General features: G+C 39.2%; 1 protein-coding gene across 5 annotated transcripts in view; it reads left to right on the forward strand.

Annotated features, from left to right (window-relative positions):
• Positions 1 to 23,690, forward strand: part of crtc3 (CREB regulated transcription coactivator 3) — a 45,671-nt gene that overhangs the window by 3,910 nt on the left and 18,071 nt on the right. For 2 of the 5 annotated variants that reach the window (XM_088295270.1, XM_088295269.1), the window contains exons 3-9: positions 6,040 to 6,150; positions 8,491 to 8,619; positions 10,597 to 10,658; positions 18,593 to 18,655; positions 21,683 to 21,786; positions 23,419 to 23,469; positions 23,564 to 23,649. In XM_088295270.1, the coding sequence (XP_088151396.1) occupies positions 6,040 to 6,150; positions 8,491 to 8,619; positions 10,597 to 10,658; positions 18,593 to 18,655; positions 21,683 to 21,786; positions 23,419 to 23,469; positions 23,564 to 23,649 (606 nt within the window). The remainder of the gene's footprint in view (positions 1 to 6,039; positions 6,151 to 8,490; positions 8,620 to 10,596; positions 10,659 to 18,592; positions 18,656 to 21,682; positions 21,787 to 23,418; positions 23,470 to 23,563; positions 23,650 to 23,690) is intronic. The other 3 variants (XM_088295271.1, XM_088295273.1, XM_088295272.1) reach the window with 3 other exon arrangements.

Below are 23,690 nucleotides of genomic sequence, written 5' to 3' on the forward strand. Positions count from 1 at the left end.
AGATAATATGCACCATGCAAAAAGTAAAGTTTGTTCTTTAAAAGATTCTTATTACTCCATACAAGGATCCTAGCATAAAACACACTGATGCTAGTTTTTTTCATTGGAAAAAAAAAATAGACGTCAGTAACAGTGGCAATGTAAGATGGCCGCCCTCTTGCTTCAGCTGCATGGGGCCTATTCATTCATTGTATTCTATTCATTCATTCATATTGAAGTCTGTGGCAAGTCGGCAATTTTTGATCGTTAACCTACCCTTGGTTCTCGAATAAATGCGTGGCCATTAGCAAGAATAATGGTGACGAGCTGCAGGATTTTTGGTTGGCCTTCTGCAAGCTTCTTCTCACTTCACAGACGATCGCTGGAGCTCTGATTGTGAGACCATCGGATTTTTGCTCACCTCACCTCTGTTAATTGTGCGGAACATTTTTTTAATTGACTGTGTGTAGAAGTTTGGGAAAAAAATATATTCCATTTTGCAATGAGGCTGTAACATTACAAAACGTGAAGCATCGTAAATACTTTCCGGATGCACTTTCGGTGGACCTTGGAAGGTTGAATGCCATCCTTTCATGGGTGCTGGTTGAATTTTTATTTTTTGAATGTTAATGTTATGTTATGTTATGTTAATGAATGTTAAGAAAGATTCCCAATGGAAATAATAGACATTTTAAATAATCTGCTTCTGAATCAAGCTGTCCCCATCTTAAAACTGTTATTAACTATACAGCAAAAGAGATTAATTTCTGTTCTGTTAAACAAAACTTACCTTTTCCAGCACTTTTCTGCCACCATCAAATTGTTTTCTTCATTATTTGTCAAGCTGTTGATAATGCTAAATGTTTGACTTTGGGATTCATTTATTCCCTTTTAGAAGTCAGGACAAGAAAGGACTCTCTTTGCTTGTCTGTCTGATTTCAGATAATGTTTTAAATTAGTGCGGAAATTGTGTTTCTTGGTGAGGTTCAAGTAAAGTTGCCCATGGACCGGAATTATTGTAACTGTTCACTATGAAACTGTAATGATTGCTAAATGTTGAATGCCAAACTAATCAGCTAAATGACTCGTGTGCAGTGCCTTGCGAATGTGTTAGCCCCCTTAAACATTTTGGCCTGTTGCCACATTTCAGGCATTAAACATAAAGATATAAAATTTGAATTTTTGTCTGTGATTGTTTGGATCAGATAATGGATAGATGCTTTTTTTGTCATGAAACAACATTAAGTGGCACATGTAATGTGGAATGAAATTTATATTATTTTGATATTTTAATATTTTAAACTTTTTTTGGCGCAAATGAAAAACTGAAAAGTAGGACACCTTCACCTATTTTTCTCAATTGATTCCAAAGTCCCCTGATGATTTTGGAATGATCCAATTTTGACCTGTGTGACTGAGTCTGGAAGTCCGTTAAGAGAATATTAGGGCACAAACGGCATCATGAAGAACACGCAACACATCAGGCAGTTCGGGGGATGAAGTTGCGGAGAAGATTAAACGGGAGTCCGAAATTTATAAATAAAAGTTTTAAACATCTTAGGGAACACTGTTAAATAAATTTGATATTTTTAAATCAAACAAATGCAAACTAGGAGGTGGGTGATTTGGGCTAACTCAAAAAATACAAACATGTTTCTTTAAAAAAAAAAAAAAAAAGTTAATTTGTCGATATTCTACAAAAAGTAATAGTTTCTCATTTAGTCCCAGCCACTTTCACGGGAGCAACCCCTTCAGTTTCCAGCGTTTCATTGGATTTTGACTGATTTTGCAAATCCCACTGAATATTGTTCTAACACGATACAAACATGGTGCATACCAAAAGAAAAATGAGTCTCTTCTTTTAGACGAAAAAAAGTTTGTTTATATTGTTTTCCATAATTCAGCAATCCGCCTTAGAAAATAGCTAAATTTGATCAAAATTCCAATCTCTGGGGGGAAAGAAACGGCGAAAATGAGCTTTTTGTAAAAGCATGCATTTCAAGCATAATTACAATTTAGATTATTTTTGCTCCAACACCTAAATAATGCTTTCCTTGTACAAAACATCCGTACAGCCCCCCTATAAATAACACTTTTGTTTGTGTGCTTTACAATAAAACAATTCCCTTGGTGCAAGGGCACACCACATCCAGGTTTCGCTGTGCTTGCCTCGGTGCGGTGTGGCTTTTTTTGGGGTCCGTGTCAAATATTTCAGTTTGTGTTTGAAGAGTGGTCCAGCAGGCCTTTTTGGTGCGCCCTACGTTGTGGGGCTTTTCCCACCACCCCAGCCACATTTTCAATTTCTTCCTCCGTGTGTGATTTTGAGGTGCACGAGTCTGCTCCTGCCATTATAAAATCGAGTAGAGACAATACGCTCCCTGGGTATCTGGCTATGAATAATAATAATAAATAAGCTGCAAGTTTTTTGGGCCAGTTCTAGGCATCGTTGCAGTCTAATTTGTCCACCCTGTTGATGTGAGCATTGTACATAACACACTCAGCCTTCGGAACACTGACCTTTCTCCTCTCTCCTTTTTTTCCACACCTCTACTTGCTGCATTTTGTCCTTGTGGCAGGTGGTAATCATTCTCACAATGCGCTTGTCCTGCCATACAAGCAGCATCATATTGCCATTGTGGCTGACAATTTTCCCCTCTGGCCTTAGTTGCTCTTTGTGGTTTTGTTGATCAGTTCCGGTTCCCCCCCGTTTTTTTCTCAGAGTCCCATGCGCTTGAGCCTTTGCTTGAGGCAGCATTGTCCCCAATCAGGAGGTCCCGCACACACAAAAAAAAAACAATATTTCCGAGGGTGCAAGCTTCTCCTTTGCATGGCTGCAGGTTGAAACATTACATGGTTTCAATGTCACAAAAAATGTAGGATTTTATCTCATATTTTACAGATTTCTGTGGGTTGTAAACCCAAAATGAAAGGCGACCCCACCAATGTAGGTTAACAATTAGTTGACACTGGAAGTTAGTATTAAAATGGAGGAATCTAAAAATGTTCGGAGATCTGTTCCTTGACATAGTTTGGCTGAAAATGGGGTTCGTGGGGAGATGATACCCACACAATACATGGCGAGTTTGTTTATTTATTTATTTATTTACAAATCCATTTATAAAACTGAGTCCCCAAAAAATCATTTGAGTTCCCGAACAGAAACGGGTCTCCATTCTAACATCATTTTAATTGTGACCGCTGGGCTTTGCCTCAAAATAATGGTCTGAAAAGGCATTTGTGGCATCCACGATGTGCTGGAGCAGCTCATTGGTGATATGGATGTTTTTTTTTTTTGGTTTATGTTTTTTTGTTTTGGCCCAAAAAGCAATCTTCTAGGGTTAATTGTTTGATTTTGTCAATCGCTTCAACTACTCCTATGCTCACTCTACTCTCTCTGCGTTGCTTCACCACGCCCACTCCTACAAGTCCTCATTCTCTTCTTCTTTATCATGACATTTGCGTAATTAGTGACTGATATTATGTGTTGTGCTGCACACAAGGTTGGGCACCGACAGATGTTGACTAATTTGAAATTGAATTAAACAATGTATTGAGGATACTTGCATGTCAGCTTCTGCCATTGTGTAAAACTAAACAAAGGTGTGTTTTAATGTCTCTTAATATTTTCCTTGTGATTCCTTGAGATGAGGATTACTAATGGGTATTCCTGGGAGTGACTCACAGTCATGAAGCCATACATCCTCTTAACATGGTTAACACTTGGGGGAGATTTAGCATGGAATTACTCATTTCTTTAGCTGACTTTCTGTCATCACAGGACTATAACAAACGTCCTTAGCTTAACTAGGTCCGGACGTATTCTGGGGACAATCGTAGTTGATAGCGCATTTGCAGTCTGGACCCAGAACATTTCAGACCGGACAAGAGCTAAATCTCTTCATGGGTCAAAATGGAGGTTACTCGGTAGGTCGGTAGGTGGCGTTTTGCTGAGTCTTGGTGGAGTCAGTCTATTGATAGATGTTGGGTGAGTCTTTGTGTGGACGTGGTTGATCGATGAGCAGAATTTAGCGGTGAGTTGAGTTTGAGTTGAATTCCATCTAGTTGGTTGATCTGGGAGGGATCCGTTCATAGATAAGTACTTTTTTGTGAGGTCAGGGTTGCGTCGTTGGTGGTGGTGGTGGTTGGCAGGATGAAGAGGACCCCAAAGTTTGGGTTAAAACCAACGCTGGATAGGGCACAGGAGGTGACTCAGATAAGGAGAAATCAATTTGTTCTGGAGGCAGAGGTTGTGATCTTGTGTATCATTTGGTGCTTGCTTGTTAAGGGTTCAGAATTGAGTCAGTCGTTCATCTTATCTGTTGTTGTGGATAAACAAGCCCTTTGTTTTTGGAGGGTAAAGGAGGGGAAAAGCTAACGAAGATTCTTCTGTTAAATGTTGTTTCTTCTTCATATGAGTGGAAAGACAAGGCCTCTATTATCTCCCCAGGCACTTTTTTAGTGTCTTCAGTATAGGGAAGGGAATTGGACAGCATTTGCTAAGATGCATGATGGGGAAAATTAACGCTCAATTAATTGAATGTTAATTTAAAAAAATATCTGGAATGGGATTGGATAATTCATATCTGAATGGTCTTAAATTTTGATACCAGTGTTGTATAAGCAGAATAATGCTGCCCGGTCGTTGTTATTGTTACAATTTTACATTGAACATATGCTATTTGCATAGGAATAGGACTAAGCGCTGCTGCAAATAGCAGAAATCTGCAAGTAATTGATGTCGCCCCCCGTCCACAAAACAGTCTAGAATTGTGTTGCGTTTTTGAGCACCTTCAATGGCAACTAACAAAATAAACATGCAACAGGCACTTTACATTTGCTCCACTGCAATACTGATGCCCGAAGGCACTCAATATGCAAATTGATTTGACGGGTAGCCATTTAGCAATTCGCTACTACCCTCTGAAATGGCTAAAAACGGGTTGATTTTGCTGCTTAACTCATATTCCCCAAACGCAATATTCATCAGAATGCAGTGTTTCGACTTGTGAATGTGCATAGGAAATATGCAAAATAATTTTTGCGGGGTTACTTCCCCTTTAAAGCCACATTCATTTCGAGTTACAGATACTATAGAGTAAAATGTGCGGATGGCGACCTAAAATGGACAAAAATACCTGCACCCTACATGCATATTTTTAATTGATATTATGTGTCAAACTTTAAAATATACATACATGAATGATAAAAAATATATGGCCGCTACGCATATTTATATTTATAGCAGAGGCGTCTAATGCCCCCGATGATAAATGAGAGACTACTGTACTTCTTTTGACCTCAAGATGACTCAACAGCACCTCCGCTAGATGCTGAAAAGTAGTTGACTTTCTTTTGACCCTGACTTCAAGATGCATGTATTCATTTCCCCACAATCAACAAACTCCTTGAGGATCTAACAAACTTCATGGCAATGTGTTAAGAGTCCCCCAAATTAATAATCTGTCATACTGCTGTGTCTGGTTAGAATGACCACTTAATCCTGAATGCAACTCTTTTTTAATTTTACAAATTCGACGATGGGATTCAGAAATGTTGAGTTTTTTTAGTTTTTTGTTTTTTGTATTGTTCTGTAAAAGATGGCCTCTTTGAAGCATGTTTTTGTGCTGGTCAAAAACGCAATCAAATTAGAGTCTCAACGTTCCTCCTTGATGTTTTTGTGTCTTATTTCTACTTCGGGAAACCCCATCATCGAATTGGCTGACATGTTTCAGTTAAAAATATCCACCAATTGACCAGGCAGTCAAAAATTCCGAGATATCAATGCTCAGAATTACCGTGATGTTTGAAATGGCGATCCTTCCCTAAAAACACGTCCTAGCTAATGGAAGATTATTGCTTTAGCAGTCAGTTAAGTGTTGTTTGTGAATTCATTTGTTGTGGAGGATTTTCTCATGCAATGTATTTTTACAAAGTTCTACCAAGATGCCGGCCACTTGTCACATTTGCTCATTCCTACGTCAATCTTTATCATGAAAGTAGTCTGTGTGTTGTCATCACTCATAACAATATGGCAATTTGGTTTCCTTTTTTGACTGACAGGTGCAGTTCCAAAAGATCCAGCAGCTCCGTTTGTCTCAATCACGACCGCAGTACTATGGTGGATCTTTGCCAAATGTCAATCAGATTGGCAACACAAGCTCCGAATTTCAGGTGGGAAGTCATTTACTCAAACCTCACAACTGTATAAAAGTGTATCAGCATGCTGTTAAGACACTAGATTAGTTTGCAATGACTCTTTCTGCCCATTCTGCTGTAAATCTTGTCAAATCATTGTTTCCAAATTATTAAAGATACGTTATACACACACCGTGGGTATAACTACATTATATATTATACACTGTGTATAATCTACAGTATATGAGTGATGGGCAATTTAAAGGGATCGTCCAACCGGGATGCTCCATTTTCCCCTTGCAAATTTAAATTGTATTTTGTTTTTGTCAGGAAAATGATATTAGCTTGGATTTTCAATTTGATCGATTGGTTTTAGAGGAATCAGAAAATAACAAACAACCTTAAAACTGCCCACCAGAAATTTGGATTGTGGCCACGCCCCCCTCCTCTCTCTCCATGTCTTGGAGCGAGTCACGATGGGGACTGGAGGTTATTTGTCGATCCAAAATCATGGATCATCATGATGCTCATTTGGAGTAAGGAGAGAAAATGAGAGCAAGTCATACCATTGAGACTCGTGATGTTCATGAGTCCCAAAAGAAGAGTCTGCGGAGTCTAGTCTCCGGTTTTTAGGTGTAGAGTCAAAGTTGAGTTGCAAGTATCTAAAATAAGCAACGTAATCTGGTGCGTACACGGTACAGATACATGCTCAGATGTGCGAGTACATTGATTGTACCTTTTTAGATTGCAAGAATTCAACAGTGGTTCAAATCAAATAAATTATATTATTCTTGACTCAAGGAATTAAGCAAATGTTTGTGCTTATACAATCTGCTGTGATACTCTGCCACAAGGCATTTGTAGTTACTGCATATTTAAAGAATAAGATTACATCTGATCTAAATATAAATTGTAAAATAATCTGTCTTCAGTAAACAACACTCGATTCCGTTGACATCATAGCGAGCAAGCAACATGGCCGAGTAGTCATTGTTTATCATACCATCCATTCGACGAGAAGCTCTCACTCGCTCGGAGCGGTACAAGCAGTCTCATGACGAACGCCACCCTCTGCACGACCACAATGAGATCCCTAGCCGACTTACATCCCGCAAGAGTTTCATCAGAGAACAACCTCTCAATCCTACTCAAGCTACAACTTTCCGTCTACAGAGATGGAAAGAAGTTGTCACTGATCATCCTAACCCCGCACTTCCAGAAGTGAGAGAGCAGCTTCCTGTAGGAAGCACACTTACCCGCAAGGACTGGGTAACGCTCAGCCGCGCGAGGTCTGGGGTAGGCAAGACTAAAAACAATCTATTACGCTGGAACATAGCGACAGACGCAAGATGTATATGCGGAGAAGAAGAGACGATGGATCACATCCTGCATCACTGTCCGTCTGGTCCTCACTGTTCCGACGAGGATCTTCGAGATGTCACAGATGACGCCCTCTCCTGGATCAGGCATTACCGCGACAAGATATGAATGAATACCATCCACAGTCACGGTTTTATGAAATATAATGCAGACATCTCCCAATCTTGCACTAACACGATCAGAATGCAAGCAGAAACAAACTTATGTAAAAAGCAACATTTACAATTGTGACGAATTTAGCAATTTTTGTGTCATTGTGCTTTTTAGATATTCCAATAAATGAACCATTGATCACAGTGGACGCTATTTTCATACTGTGATCACTGATTGGCTGTGACGTACCGAATCCGTGGATGAAATAGAAGTAGAATCTGATAGCATACAAAAGCAACGTAACGGCAAAGAAAATGCATTATCTCGGACACGAAGCTCAGCAAAACACTGCGTTTTGCTTTGAATAGTTCCTGCTTGCATTTTGGTTCTGGAAGGTTACGTGCTTTTTATTTCATGAAAGTTTGACTGATGTAAGGATGGTATGATCAACGATGGCGTCTCTGTTCAAGAGGTTGTTGCAAGAATGTGAAAGATGTGTTGCCTCACGGAGGCATCGTATCACCCTGACCAGCCCGCTGAAAAATTGGCAACGCCCTTGATTGAGTTGGATTAGAAACTACATTTGAGCTCTGAACCAAACTGTTACTTCTGATGCAATTGTGTGAAATAAATAAATTAATTAATGAAATTAATTATTCAACAATTCTTAAATTTATTTTAAAAGTGGAGGATTGGTAACAAATAAAAGGCAATATCTCATATTTCAATGTTGTTCAAAGTGAAGTAAATGTGCTAGAAACAGGAAGTTGACGCACATGATTTGCCCTTCGCAGGCCACGCAAAATGAGGTCGCGGGCCAGATCTGGCCCCCGGGCCTTGAGTTTGACACCTGTGCTCTAATGTGTTTTGTTTTGTGTTGTGTTGTTTGCGTTTGTTTCTCAGGGAGGCTTTCCATCGGGGTTGGATTCTGTCAGAGGTACTCGCCACCACGGATTAGTCGAGAGGGTCCACAGGGAACGTAACCGCATTAACGCTCCTCATCGCAGGCCCATTGACAAGCACGGACGGCAGATATCCTACCAAAGCAAAGTCTTTAAAGAAATTGGGATGTGTTCATGTGACCTACATAGTATTTGTCATCACTGTGTGTTAATCTCCTCTTCGAAAGTGTGCTTCGTAGCTTTATGTTTATAACGAGACGTATGCGGTGGTTTGGCTGCTGTGTGCTCACCGTGGTCCGAGGATTGCTTCAGAGAGTTTGTGTGATTGTTCAGACACACGGAAAATTTTCGGGAATGTTGGTCATAGCTTCTTGAACAGAAAAGTCATCATGTTGATTGAGGAGATGCAGCGATTGTAAGGGAGATGTAATCCCTGATGGACAATTTATAGTAGGTTGGTTTCTCTGCATTCGCTGAATATGCGGAATGTTCTCGAGAACCTGCACAATTGGCGTTTGTGCAGAACATAAATTCAACCCATTCCTTCATTATAGTTACCAACAATCTTTTCACATCACATTTGGCACATAATGCCGGGGATTGACATGAAACCACATTTTATGAGCACAATTCATGATATGAATGTTATTATTGGCATAATTTGACAATAGGTTGCTTTCTTAAATTATTCAAAATTGATATGTTTAAGTAAAAAAAAATATATACCGTAATTTAGTGTTGTTACGATACAAAAATTTTGACATTGATGTTATACCTGGATAAAATAATGATACCAAAACATAAAACATCAACAAAAAGCTGACATCTAAACAACTTCAAATCTGTTTTATTTCCTATTAATAAAAAAAAATCGGATAAAGTCAAGAATTTAAATATTGGATTTCATTAAAAAAATGAAATTTAAAAACTTGAGAACAATTGAACACTACACCTTTTTTTTTTTTTACACTCTGCAGATAACTTTGTATAAAAGGATGAGGGCACCAAAAAATATTTTCGCTTTATGTAACACTCCAGCTGGCCAGTGGTGTGAATGGTTGTCTTTATTTCTTGAATGGATGGACGATGTCAAAATGAAATGATAGTGCACCTAAACGGGCTGCCGGCCTGAAATGCTTAATGAGCCTGAGGGGGGCAGGAGATGGACGGTAATACGGAAACACACACTTTTTTTTTTCGTTAACTGGTTGCCAAGAGATACAGGAATGATGTCAAGATGGAGGGGAGGATTTTGATGTTTTTTTTTTCCTTCACACCCAATATGTCACATTTGCATGCAACACGTATTGCCCACTGATCCAACAGTACACCACCCAAGCCGTAGCATTTCAATGAGTGTGGGTGTTAGCGCTTTCTAGAGGATCGCAATGATTCAATGACCTGTCACTGCGTTGTGAGATTGTGAAAAAGAGTTCTTCCTGTGTCATGTGACCTTCTACCAAGATTTATTTCCTACTGCTGGATATTCAAGAAATGTCTTGCACCCGGTGTGAATTTGTACGATTCCGTTTCCGGTCCCTAATTTTGATTCCAGTTCCAAACTATTCTGAGTTCCGATTCTTTTAGGGTTGCGTGGTTGAAATAGGAGTGTCCCAACTCCAGCTATCCATTTTTTTTTTCTGCGGCCCGTAGCATAGACTATGAAAAACATTTAACACGGCCCGTGTCGTTTGGGTGGCAAGGCCAGAGAAAAATATTTTTCGTCTCTCCTTTGTTTGCAAACAACCACACATCATTCAGTTGCCCCCCTTCCCAAAAAATCCTGAATGATCATTACCAAACTTTTTTTTTTTTAACTATACGGTATATACCAAAAAAATAGCCATCATAGTTTTGCATATGTTTTCCTCAACTAGTGGATTGGTTTGATCAGTTCTCAATCACTCTTTAATTCAGTTGTCTATTCTTCATTGAAAGCACAGAATTATAGTGTGGAAAACCTTTTTTTTATTATTATTTATTTTTGGGTAACATTCTTTGCTTGTACACTTTGCCGCTCTGCTTCTTTTCTACTGTTAAGAAGACAAAGTGATGTATTTTATTGACCTATCAACAGCACCAACCATTTTCCTTGACCAAAGTGCACATAGAGAGTTCTCCATATGGAACCGTGTACCTGTCCCCTCCTCCAGACAACAACTGGAGAAGGTGAGTGTCTCATTTTTTGTTGTTCTCTGCGAAAAATGTTTGACTATCTTAGTGCTTCTGTTTACAGTCTCTGTCTTATGGCATTCTCTGTCCATTCCAGCATTTTATTTTTTTATCCAGACACTCGTGCATTTGTTAACATTACAATACGTTTTTTTTGGTTGTTTTTTTTAACTAATTTATACTATTGGTAATTCCGCACATGTGTCTGGGATTTTTTTCCAAATTACTGAACAATCTAAAGTTTTGTGAATCTCTTTCTGTCTTTGATAATGCCGTTTTAATTGAGGGTCTCCTGAAAAGGGATGATTTTGGAGGTACGTGAATTTCGCCCGACGCCAATGGTATTATATAGGAACATATGAAATGGACCATCATGTTTTCTCTCCCTCTTCGTGCCCATACATATCAGTCAGCAGAGGCAACTTTGCCTCAGTGTTGACCAGGAAGTGAATTAGAATTAGAATTAGAATTAGAAATCCCTTTATTGTCATTGTACTCAAGTGTGCAACGAGATTAGAGAGCTCCCCTCTCCAGTGCAATACAACAATAATACAGACAAATATATAAATTAGATAAATAAATAAGAGAGTGCAATTGAATTTAGTACTGAATAGTGTATATAAAAACATCACAATGCTGTTCTGCAAGGTAAGGGTGTTCTCGTGTGTGTGTGAGAGTTCAGAATGGAGATGGCTCTCGGATAGAAACTGTTTCTCAGTCTATTGGTCCTCGATTTGATGCATCTGTAGCGCCTGCCAGAGGGCATCAGGTCGAACAGGTGTGAGTTTGGGTGGGTATTGTCTTTGACGATGTTGAGAGCCCTTCTGAGGCACCGGGCGGTGTAGATGTCCGATAGTGAGGGGAGAGGGCAGCCAATAATCCTTTGCGCTGTTTTGACTGTCCTCTGCCTTCTCTGCTTGCCTAACATAATCAAGAAATCATGATCGTATTCTTCACATTGTCATATTATATCAGAGTGTTGAATTTTTAGGTTAGTTTTTATCCAATCAGAATTCAGCTAGCTCGTGTTGCCAGGCAGATTTCATCATACCAGTAGCATGCACTATTCGTCCAAGGCCTTCAGATACAATGCACGGCCCCCCACTGATGAACATACAGTAATTAAAATTGTTTGCATGCATTTTGTGTCGTTACATAGTCATTTAGTTTGACTGCTAAAGTGACTGCCACGTATCATAATAAACAAAAAAGCTGAACACACAATACTGCACAAACAAATAATGCTACTGACTAGAAGTACAACATTTAATCAATTAATCGATTACCGAATGAATCTATTATTATTTTGATAGTTGAGTAATTGTTTAGAGATCTTGTTTCGTGTAAAGTTGTCTAAATCCCAAGAATTTCAGCCTCTCGACAGTAAATATTCTGAGATTTTTACTGTCCTTCATGAAAGCAGAACTATTGTGACCTTTTTGTGTTTAATCCAAATATGATATTTGTAAACATCTGCTTTTATTTTAGAAAACATTGAGCAGATCAGTAACAGAATCTGTTTCAAAAACGTTGGCGAGTAAATAAATTCCTCTCGCATGGTATTTCTTAATTGTTGTTTTGTTATTTTGTTTATTTTATCACTGAACAATACCAAATATACCACCATCATTTGTTAAGAACTACAATGGGAAAAGGGTTTTATAATACACTTTAATGCAAAATAAGTTGGGATTTGAGTAAAAGTCAAAATAATTGATTCCAAAAATATTTGATAAGTAAAGCCTTACTGCTTTAACGAAGAGCTGCTAAATTCTAGAATAATTAATGTTCAGAGGCTGAAATAACAGGATTTTCATAATTTTTTAATTTAGACAGTGTCTCTAAATAATTACGTGATTACTAAAAACGGTTGTCGATTAACTCGATTATTGATCAGTTGTCGATTAATCAGTTAGTTTTGACACCTCCGGAAGTAATTCTCATGCGTCTGGAAAATTAAGATCACGGTCACAAAATCAAGCCGTCCTCATGTTTCATTTTTTTTCAACATATTTTGAATACATTGTGGGTATGTTGTGCTTAGTAGGCTTGATTGATATTGCATTGCGCCAAAGGCCACAGCTGAGGGGGCGGTAGCAATAATTCACACTGTGGCAACAATCTGCTATAGATCGGCGCAGGAGGCTATGTTTGGTCTGCACCGACCTGACAAATCTTGTGCCAATCACTTATAAGCAGCAATTTAAAAACTAAAAAAGGTTACAGAAAATCCAGAAAATGGTCAGTTGTTGGGCTGGCACTTGTGATTATTTTTAATAATGGATTCATCTCCCTATTATTTTGTTGATGAATTGGATTCAAAAAAAGTTTTAATTTCCATCTCTGCATTCCAAAACAGGGCATTACTACAAATTGACAGTGTCGACTTTGCGCAAACAAATCAAAATTCAGGTACTGGTTTGGTCTGTACGTTTCAGAAAACAGGCAAATATCTTGTTTTCCAAAGTAAAAGCATTTCTGCAGATGCAAGAAAAAGAAAGGTGCTTTCCTGAAGGACTTGAAGGAGAAAAGTGTTGAGTGGCTGAAATGGGATGATTTGGACAATTTTAAGTTGGCTCTAAATGATTACCCGATTATTAAATTAGTTGCTGATTTAATCAATTCATTTTGACGCCTCTCAAAATCAGATAGATAATCTTTTGTGCTTAATCAAAATAAGACATTTGCATGTATTGTTTAATTGTTCTGTATTTATTTTTTTAATTGCTGAACATCACCAACTGAACCAAACAGTAATGGATAGGAAATGGTTTTGTACCAGTTAACTGCATAATAAAAATTTATCCAATTACTCAATCAAAGCACACACCTCATTCCATATTAGATAACGTAAACTGTTCATTTCCTCTAAAAACGGTTTACAAAACAAAAAGCAGTCTCAATTCATCACTGTTGCGTATTGCACTGTGTTTAATTGTTTTTCCTCTTAAAGGGAGCGTACTACAGTTGGTTAACTTGATTGGCATTGCTACTTTATTTGTTAGTTATTCAGTTAACGGGTTATGCAACCGATTCTCACAAAACTGATGAATACTGTTGGTCATAAGCCCCAAGATGCGCACATCCAGATAAATGTGAAGGGAGATGGGTCGCTGATAACGTTCACCGGCCGTTTTATTCCCATTAGTTTTGTAACATTTCCATTTATCACTCACTTAACTTTCCAAATAAAAACGAGTCTTTCCGTAGGCTGCTGGGAAATCCCTGCATCATGTAAAAAAATTGTCCTAAGACTTCTCGAAAAAAGACTATCGTGTTTGGAATTAACACATCTACTTTGTATATTCCATCCACCTTTTCTAAAGAATAGATCCTCGGTTCACTTTGAGAGCCATCCTGGGAAATTATCTTAGATTTGTTTTGTTATGGGGGAATAATTGCCTGGTTGTCTGTCTCCCAGGATTGTGGGCTAGGAAGTGTTTACAACATTAAACGCAGCTGTTGTGCGCTAAAGCCAGCGCAATCTAGAGAGTTAAAATTTCATCAAATTATAAACAAGAAATGTTTTGCACAGATTGCTTGTATTCAGAATTCTCATTGTATTTGTCTTGCTGCACATTTATTGTACCGGACACAAAGACGTACACAGAAGAAACTATAAAACTGAAATAATGGCTTGTGAACAAATCATCAATCAATTTCCCCTCATGTAAACGGCACTTTTTCCGCTTCCCATCCCATTATAATATTTCGGCCTGGAGTCATGTCCGATACGATATCATCCGATGCGGTATAAACAGGAATGATGCATGCTTTAATTTATTTATTTTTTTGTATGAATTGTTAGAAGAGGCTTGATTGAGTTGTACTATTAAAATAAATAAAAATAGGACGCAACGGTGGGTATGAGAATAAATGACCCATTTATTCAGAACGTCAACGTCAACACCAGCACTCGAGATTCTGAAGGCGATTGGGAAAGTATTATTTGCATGGCACTCTACCATAACAACGCTAAGTCTATCAAATAAATATTTGGTTCAATTAGACTAAACTAATTGACCTTTAATGATTCACAAAGATAATGTACCTTGCTAATTAGGTGCACCTTCTGTATAAGAATGTATGAAAATAGACCCGTGAATTGATGTTTTGCCTAATGGTCCGAAAAATATGGTATGTAAATGATCAAAAATAATCACAACACACAATTACATTTTAAAAAATTTTGAATTAAAATTTCAGTTATTTACTTTCAGGTTTTTGTCATTCAGTATTTGACTTGATTAATTTCCAACATATCAGAAAAGCCTCATAAGCCAACTCAAGTTGGATTTTTCAAGGCAAGTACAGTTTGAAATGTTCCTTTCTTGATCAAAATAAAATTCAGCGGGCATGATTTACAAAGATCCCAGAGTGAACTCTAAATTGCTCGTCCACTCTAATAGAGTCCACACGCTTTTTGCAACAAGTGTAGAAGTGGTGGAGACTGATGACGAAGTGACAAAAAAACATTGTAATGAGCTACAAGTCTTGATACTTTCAAGTTCTGGCAAACGGAAAAGTTCTCCCTGCCTCCTCTTGTTTTCGGACCACTTTGCATGTCAATTTGCACCTTCCTTTCAGAAGCGGTATATATATAGATGCAAAATAGGCCATCTCAATTTGTCTCAGGTTTGATGAATCACATTGCCCTTTCTCCGATTCATCTATATGCACATCCTCCTCCCAGAATGGCCGAAGGAAATCCCACACACACACACAGATGTTTGTAACACGTGCAAACCTGAAGGAAATATGAACCAGACCGCTCACCGAATTGAAGAATTTGCATTAAAGCACTTAATGTTCCCAGTTGGTGTCTTTCTCGTTCTCGTAACATTTTTACACAACCCGATGTTTGAGACTTCTGCCGTTTTTTTACTTAAGTATTGTATTGAATATAATGTAATATCTGAACACTGGGTGCAATGCCTGTTTAGTATTTTGCAGCACATTTTCGTGGACTTGATAAGAAGTCTGGTAACATACTGGGAAGAGCTGCTTGTTGACATTGTGATGTCTGTAATTGTAAATCGTGTTGACTCATGTATTATGATTGATAGTCATTTTTTCTTAGTTTGTTGTCAGTGTTGAGTCGTGGAGTGGAGTTGTGTGTCTGCTTGAAGGTCAAACCATGATCTCGTCCCACGCTCTCCCCTTCTTTTCACCAATCTTTGGCCTTTTGGCCTTCTGTTCCTGTACTAACCTCTCTTGGGATGGAATCCCAGACCAAGCTCCCTCGAGATGGTGTTGTATTGAAGAATTGCCTTCAAAGGAGAGAGATTTTAAAATGTCTCCTTTCCCTCTTCGAGTTTCTGTTTAGTCATTCTTATTGCGCTAAGTGGGCCTTTTGCGACCCTCTTTTAAAAAATACCAGCATTTGTGTTAGATGAGACAATACCAAAACATAAAATCATAACATAGCTTTAACAACTTAACCGAAGTGCAATATTTGAAATGAAGAAAAGTATTGCTCGACTGTTTTATACAGCAGTAATGGGATGTGTACCACCCAGTCTGCTTTTATTTCATAACAGTCAGATCTATGTCCCGCTGAGCAAAAAAAAGACGCTTTCTCCTTGAGACCACTTTTGTCCTGCCAAGAGGAAATCAAAACCTGGATGTCACTTGATTTATTGAATTTCAATGAAAAGAAGACAGAGGTTCTGGTGTTCGGTCCCAGTGGCCCTTCTACTTTAGACCCTGTTGACCTCGCCACCCTGACATCTTATCTAAAGCCAGCAGTCTCAAATTTGGGTTTTTAACTGGACAGTGATTTTAAATTAGATCGGCAAATCAGTGCTGTTGTTCGATCAAGCTTCTTTCATCTTAGGCTGCTGGCAAAAGTGAAGCATTTACTTTCCCAGCACCACTTAGAAACAGTAGTCCATGCCTTCGTTACATCTAGGCTAGATTACTGTAATGCGCTTTACTTTGGAGTCAGCCAGTCCTCCGTCAAGCGCCTCCAACTGGTCCAAGATGCTGCCGCTCGCCTCTTAACTGGCGCTCGGAAGACGGATCACATAACTCCAATCTTTAAATGCGCTATATAAATAAACTTGTATTGTATAACGTCCTAAATTGTGAAATAATTCATGTATTCATCGACAATGCAGGAAAATGCAGGTGAACCGGAACGAGAGACAACATCCTTTCCATCAATTCAGATCGTTTGCCATCGCCGAGGCCGTTGAAGGGACAGCAGTCAGTCTGCGTTCTCCAGTTTGGAAGGTTCAACGAGTCTAAAAAGGCATAACTTGAGTGCGTCATACTAGCCGATAGTTGGCGGCGTCTCCAGCAGCGGCATCGCTCGGACTGTCTATTGAAGCATCCAACGCTGCCACCACGTGAAAATATTTGATGACATCCAGTGTTATTGCTCTCACCCCACGGCCATGGGTTGTGTTGCCAAAAATCAGGAAAGTTAACTGTTGGACGTAGATGCTTGCGTTGATATCTGTGATTTTTGCTCACGTCGCAGTCGCCAATTGTGGCGTTCGAGACGAGGAGACGAGAGGCGGGTTGTGTCTCTTTTAGTTGCCACACAAAGCTGAAGTCTTCACACAGCAATCAGCAAGGCACTGCCCTTCAGCCCCTTTCATCTTGACCATCCCTTTCGTCCAAGAATTGTCATAGTCCCACTCCTCCTTTCAAACTAGACGTCCCTGGGGAATTTCTATCCCTTGTGGGTCAACACAGTTTGGCGAACAGTGATCGTCCATTGCTCTTTGTGTGTGCGTGCGTGTGCATTATCCAAACTGCTTTTTTGTCATGAGGGTCACCAAAATGCTGAACCAAACCCAGCTAGCTTCAGTGGGGTACAATGCACATTGTTGGTGAATGTGAATTGCGCTATTTAAATAAAGTTGTATTGCATTGTATAATATAGAATGTTGCAAAGTATTCTTTCCCCCTATTATTATTCACTGAACTGAAAAAGTATTAGCGACGAGACAAGGTTTACTATTTTTTTTTAATTACATTAGTGTTGATCTAACAAATAAGTCGCTACTAATGACTTGCTTAACCGGGTCATGACTTGACTCGACGTTCTTGAAATGAAATCGGTGCCCAACTTCATTGATTCTTGCCACATTAAATTGGGCTATTTGCGACGCAGTCCCACCCCTAGAGAGCATTCGTTATAGAGGCAGCCAATAGGCCCATCGGAACTTGTGGTAAGAGTAGCAGAATGTTTTTCCAATGACAATTTTAGTTGCATGTTCTGAATACCTGGCCTTTTTGGAAGAGTGACAAGAAGAAAGCTATTATTGTGGGGGAGAAAAGCAATTAGCAGTCTGGTCTGCCAAAAGCCATTTGGGTGCAGCAAATGTTAGCGAACATGCTCTGGGCAGATGAAACCAACATTAAAGTTCTTGGCCTAAATGCAAGACACCATGTGACGGCAAAGCCAAAATTGTCCCAGTGGAACTTGGGAGTGGCAGCATCATGCTGTGGGGGACCTTACTTAACCTATCTCCAGTTCTGCTCTAATCATTTGTCATTGATTTAAATTGTCATTCCGATTCTGGATTGATTTACTCTCTTTAATCATGTTTGCGCCACAAGACGCAAAGCAGGCTCTTGCTTGATTTTTCTGTGAATTTTGGAGGGTTGTGGTGTGGGCCAAAGAATAAGCGTCACATATTGTGCAAAAATGAATAGCAGATTCACAGTTGCATAACGTCACTGAAAATTGATTGGACCATGTATGTTTATATTACCAAAGCATAAGTAACGAGGGGTTCAGCCTTGTTTGTGGTCTAAATGCAAGATTCTAAAAGAGGCTCTGGTGCGACAGCGCTTCTGACTTTGCTCCAGGGTCTTTTTCTCTTTCACAACAGACAGATTTGAAATGCGCTTTACAAACAATTTCTCTCCACCCACAGGTTTCTGCTTAATTCCAAATACATTTGTTTCTTTTGAAGGGATCAGCCTCCGTGGAGTGAGGAAAAGCGGCCTGGCTTTAGATTAATATCACAACTCAACAGGTGACCATTGACCTCTCTGTCCCTCTTTCATCACTATCCTCTCGTCTCTGGTGACTGCTTCATCCCTCACGTAACTTCCAACATCTTGTGTGTCTTGCTTTTCCATTCTTTTTATAAATAACATCACAATAATTCTCTCTTTCCACCAAAGCACCGAAAGGCGGCGGGTCACAACAACTAATCTCTCAATTGTTTCCCGTTCTTCTATGCGGAGATATTAATTAATCACTTCCTTCTCTCTCACTTTTTTTTCCTTCTACAAGCTAGCATCCAGCTTCATGATTTATATTTTGATACTGTATTTGTCTTCCTCCTCCTTTGTTGTCTCAACAATTTTATGATTTTATTTTCATTTCTATAAACTAATCCAGTGGTCCCCAAACACCGGCCCGCGGCCCATTTGGCACCGGGCTGCACAGAGACAGACCCCCATTTTTTTGGGGGGCAGAACATCAGCCCCCGCACAACTCCCACCCTGTTGATTACCTTCCAGAGAGCTATCCAAATAGCGCTGGGTGACAACTGTGATTGAGAATCGTGACCAGCTGGGAGCATATTTACTCTATCAGATGCGGTGGAAATGTTTGAATCAATTATACAAGTAGCACACGTGATGAAGTGCAAAGCATGACAATGCAAAAAAAGTTTGCACAGCCTGCCCGTGTGAACGCAAGCAGTTTAGCTGTTACTAATTAGTTGTGCAGCCTCCAGAATCAAAGGAGCAATCAATTGTGTCATCTTTTCATCAAGCACATTTGCAAACAGCAGTGATACTCACGCCTTACGTAAGAATGATTAATTAAAAATTATGTTTGCCTTTTTGTTAATTAATCCTGTTGGAGCCCATTTTAGTAGTTCACCCTGTTCTTTTATATTGCTCGACATGTATTTTACTGTTGAATAAAAAATATTTGGAATTAATGAAAAAATGTGTTAATTATCGAGTAAGTCAACGTTTTATTCTCTTTGTTGTCAGTACCAATGCTTTTAAACTGGCAATTTAAAAGCAATGAAAAGTGGATTTTTTTGCCCTCCCTGTGTGTGAATGTTTCCCGGCCAGCGAAAAACATGTACTACTTGTCCAAACCCATCCGTGTTTGGGGACCACTGAACTAGTCCATTCTGCCGTCTGTTGGACTGATTGACATTTTGTGGGTTTTACACATGTGGGAAAAAAATTGTTGGTACCCTTCCGTTGAAGAAATGGGGTGGGGCGGAGCACAATGTTCAATAAAACAACATCCGACTGACAAAAGTTTAAAAGAAACATTACTGATAATCACTCATTGCTTTGATTTTGTGTTCCAAGAAAATTCCAATATAAAAACGAGGGCTCAGCACGGATTAATTTTTTTAATTGCGATCAATGGGATGAGGTCTTTGTGATTAATCACGATTTATCGCATTGTTATAGGCAAAATCCTCAAAATTCAGAAGTAGTGTATTGCACACTTTTATTTTAAATGCATTATCATAGAAATGAAAGTTCCATAACATTTATTTGGCTAAGGCATTTGTATCCGCAAGTAACTTTACCTAGGAAAACTTTACCTATAATTACTCAAAATGGTCCCAGGAATATGCAGAGAAAGTCATTTGATGGTGGTTGGGGTTCATCCTTCTGTCACTTGGGGAGCTACAAATTCTGGCCGGTGCCTGCTTGAATCTGTAATCCCTGGTAAATTTCCCTCGGAAAAAGGGATCTTGCTCATATTTTCTACACTTCCTAAAAATGATCTCAGGAATACACAAAGTAAGTCATTTTATGGTTAAGCTTCACCTGTTTGGTTCATCCATGAGATTAAATACTGCCCATCAAAATATGTATCCTCTCCATTTGCCTGGAAAAGAGGCCACCTGCTGAAATTCACTACACTTCACATTCACAACTATGTTATCAAGAACTATTTCTTTGCAAAACGTTTTTCATACATCAAGTGCATATGTGCATAACTAACGTTTTAAATTGTATTGAATAAGTCACTGAATGAAATACAGTACTGACAAGTGAAAGCATCTTTTTTTGCCAAACTTTGTTCATAAAATACAAATCAAAAACACAAACATGCATATTCTTTGCATGAAACAGTCACTATTAATAATGGTTAGAAAGTGTTTTTTTTAGCGATGTGTAGTTTATAGCTGTTCACATGAGTTTGCCAAAGTGAGGTTTTTTTTTCCAATTTCCTTTTTTTCCCCCATCATACATACATATTTCAGATATTTGTGTGTATGATAAAATAAGATTGAATAGCCCGATAACTCAACAACGGGTTAAGTTGACCCAAGAAATTCATTACTCTCAGGAAATTTAGCCGAGACAATTTGACAAGACATAACAACACAGTAGTTATGTTAACACAAGTGCTTCTCAAATAGTGGGGGGCTCCCCTGGGAGGGCGCGGTGCGATGCTGAATGGGGCACGTGTGAACCTGGGGAACATGCTTTTTTTTCTGCTGTACTACAATAAAGTGTAATTGCACATCCACTCCAGTAGTTGGCAGCGGTGCTCTCATTGCCCATTGTGCGCAGCACGTATTAACTCTACGGTGAAGGTTTGTTTTGCAACAAAAATGCTATTAGAGTGGGTGGTGGGGTGGGGCGCAAATGTTTTTCTTCTTGCTAGAGGGGGTGGGGGGCATAACAGAAAATAATTGAGAGGCGCTGTGTTAACATGTCAACCATATAAAGAAATACACAGTTAATTTGACTCCAAAAAATGTTTACTCGCAGAAAATCAACCAATAACTTTGACCCTACACAAACAACCCTTAAATTGTGTTGATTATATAATCCAACTGGAGCCCTTTCGACCACCAATGGTATGCGTACTGCACTTTCAGAATCACTGGAATCTTACTTGACAATTTTTTTAAATGATTTTTTATGTTGTCAGGTCAGCATGAGCATACAGATTAATGCGGAGGAAGCAAAATGACTCACTGGATTTATGGCCCTCGGAAGTCATCTGCCTCTGTCCAAGGTGCTAGAACACATTGAATATTTGTCCTCATCCTCCCACACAGAACCAACTCAGACTCTGCTCTTCATACAAGTGCGATGAACCCAATCCCACAGGATCCCTTCAGCGCCAACCAGCAGATGGGTCGAGTTCCCCCACATCACAATGGTGAGAGTAGTACTCATAAAGGTGCTCGGAGCACGAGATGCTCATGTTCTGATTGAATGTTTTTATTCATCGTGTAACTATAATGCAATTAGAGCGAGAAATATCTTCTCATGTGTACTGTACGCAAACAGCTGTGCCGTGTTTGTGTTATCCATGCCCTTAAATGTTTTATTTGGTCAAACATACTTGGGTGTAACGATGCGTGTCGACTTATGCATAAATATGAACACTTGTGCCATTCATTGATGAGCATCACCTCATGTTGCAGCATAATAAGGCACTCTGCCATGCTCCATGGGTCTTTACACAATTGCTGAATACTCCAAAAACTTCACGGTTCTCTATCCTGCAATTTTGCACAGCCATTGAAGAGCAGCACATGAGGATTCTTCGGGCCTCGATCAACCTGATTAATTCTATGCTACTAGCTAGACTACGTACGTACACCAGATACTTTGTGTGTTTCTGATGCCCCTAACCCCCAAATACAGTCAATTTTAGCTACGCTGTGTCAACTCGAAGGTGGCAGACGCCAGCTGACAGCAGCCTGGCGTCAATTTCAGATAAAGACCAGTTCTTGAACGTTGCGCATCATGGGGCGGCTTGTGCTTTATGTCGGGGCCACGCGTCATATTCAAAGAAGCGGTGTGCCGTATCCTAACAGCATAATCTATGAACCTATGCTCATTTCCTCATTCTCATCTAAATCAGCCACGGAGAGGTTTATCATTTTGATATGTTGAAGTGGTCATAGGTAAGGATGTTCACATGAATTTTGGTTCCAATTGATCACCCTTTTTGGACGTTATAAGCAATGAAAGTACAATGATTTCCAATGGATAATCGATACCTTTACTGACTCTGCAGTACAATGGAGAGAGCGAAGGGGAGGCGCGGCCATATTTGTCATTAGAAGTAGGCATTTTTCAATTCATCACTTATTTTCTAATTTCTCCAAAATTAATGGATAAAAAAGAAAATGATACCTAATTTCAGTTTCCTGAGATAAAAATAATATAAACTAAGCTTGTTAGTGAAGAATTGGGCCATCGTGGCTGGGCCGATTCTTTAACTTTTGTTACCAACTTTCTTGAACAAAAGGCATCTCCCCAATAGTCGATTTTGGCTTTACAATAGATGTCTGCAAACCCTTGTTCAAATGTCAAGTTTTTGTGATTAAAAAAAACAAACTATGATTTAAAAAAAAAAAAAAAAAAAAGTTTCCACCATGAAAGTTACTAAGACCCTGTACAACTCATTTGAAAGAAAAAAATCAAATGGGAGTCTTCAAGTTTTGCCTTGGTACATTAAATGTCTTGGAAATTCTTTTGTAACCTTCTCTTGACTGATGCTTTGAACAATGAGGTACCCTTGATTGTTGCGCTCTCAGCGGAACGGATCCTGGCTTGTGCTAAAAGATGTGACGACAAAGATTTCAGCAAAAGCACTTAGCACTTTGAATGGTGGCAGGTGCGTGCTGACTCCGTTTAACAAGACTTTGAATACGATTTGGTGTTCGCTATTTGGAGGTCGGCAATACATAATCCACTTTTTTTTCTTTCTCAGTCCTCTATTGATTATCTCTACCTTTCCTGTTTTTTTTCTGCTTGTTTACATGTGTTTCTCATGGAGGCTGGCATACAGCGAGTGTAAATGAGGCAGAGGTGGATGGGTCTGGAGACGGTAAGTGATATGTTCCTTACACGTTCGCCATGTAGATTTCATCAGTCTTACTCTGCAGAGAATCCATAATTCAAGTATGTCATCCTTTCTGCAGTCTTTTCTTTCCCCACCCTACCTAATGAGGAGAGTCTCATAGGTGTCAATAAGCCCCTCCCCAAGCAGCTGTGGGAAGCCAAGAAGGTGAGATTAGTGCATACTTGCTCGTGTGTTCTTTCTAAAAT

The sequence above is a fragment of the Idiotropiscis lumnitzeri genome, chromosome 5, assembly GCF_059441095.1.
Source record: "Idiotropiscis lumnitzeri isolate Australia: NSW breed Sydney's pygmy pipehorse chromosome 5, RoL_Ilum_1.0, whole genome shotgun sequence".
In the NCBI taxonomy this organism is placed as follows: domain Eukaryota; kingdom Metazoa; phylum Chordata; class Actinopteri; order Syngnathiformes; family Syngnathidae; genus Idiotropiscis; species Idiotropiscis lumnitzeri.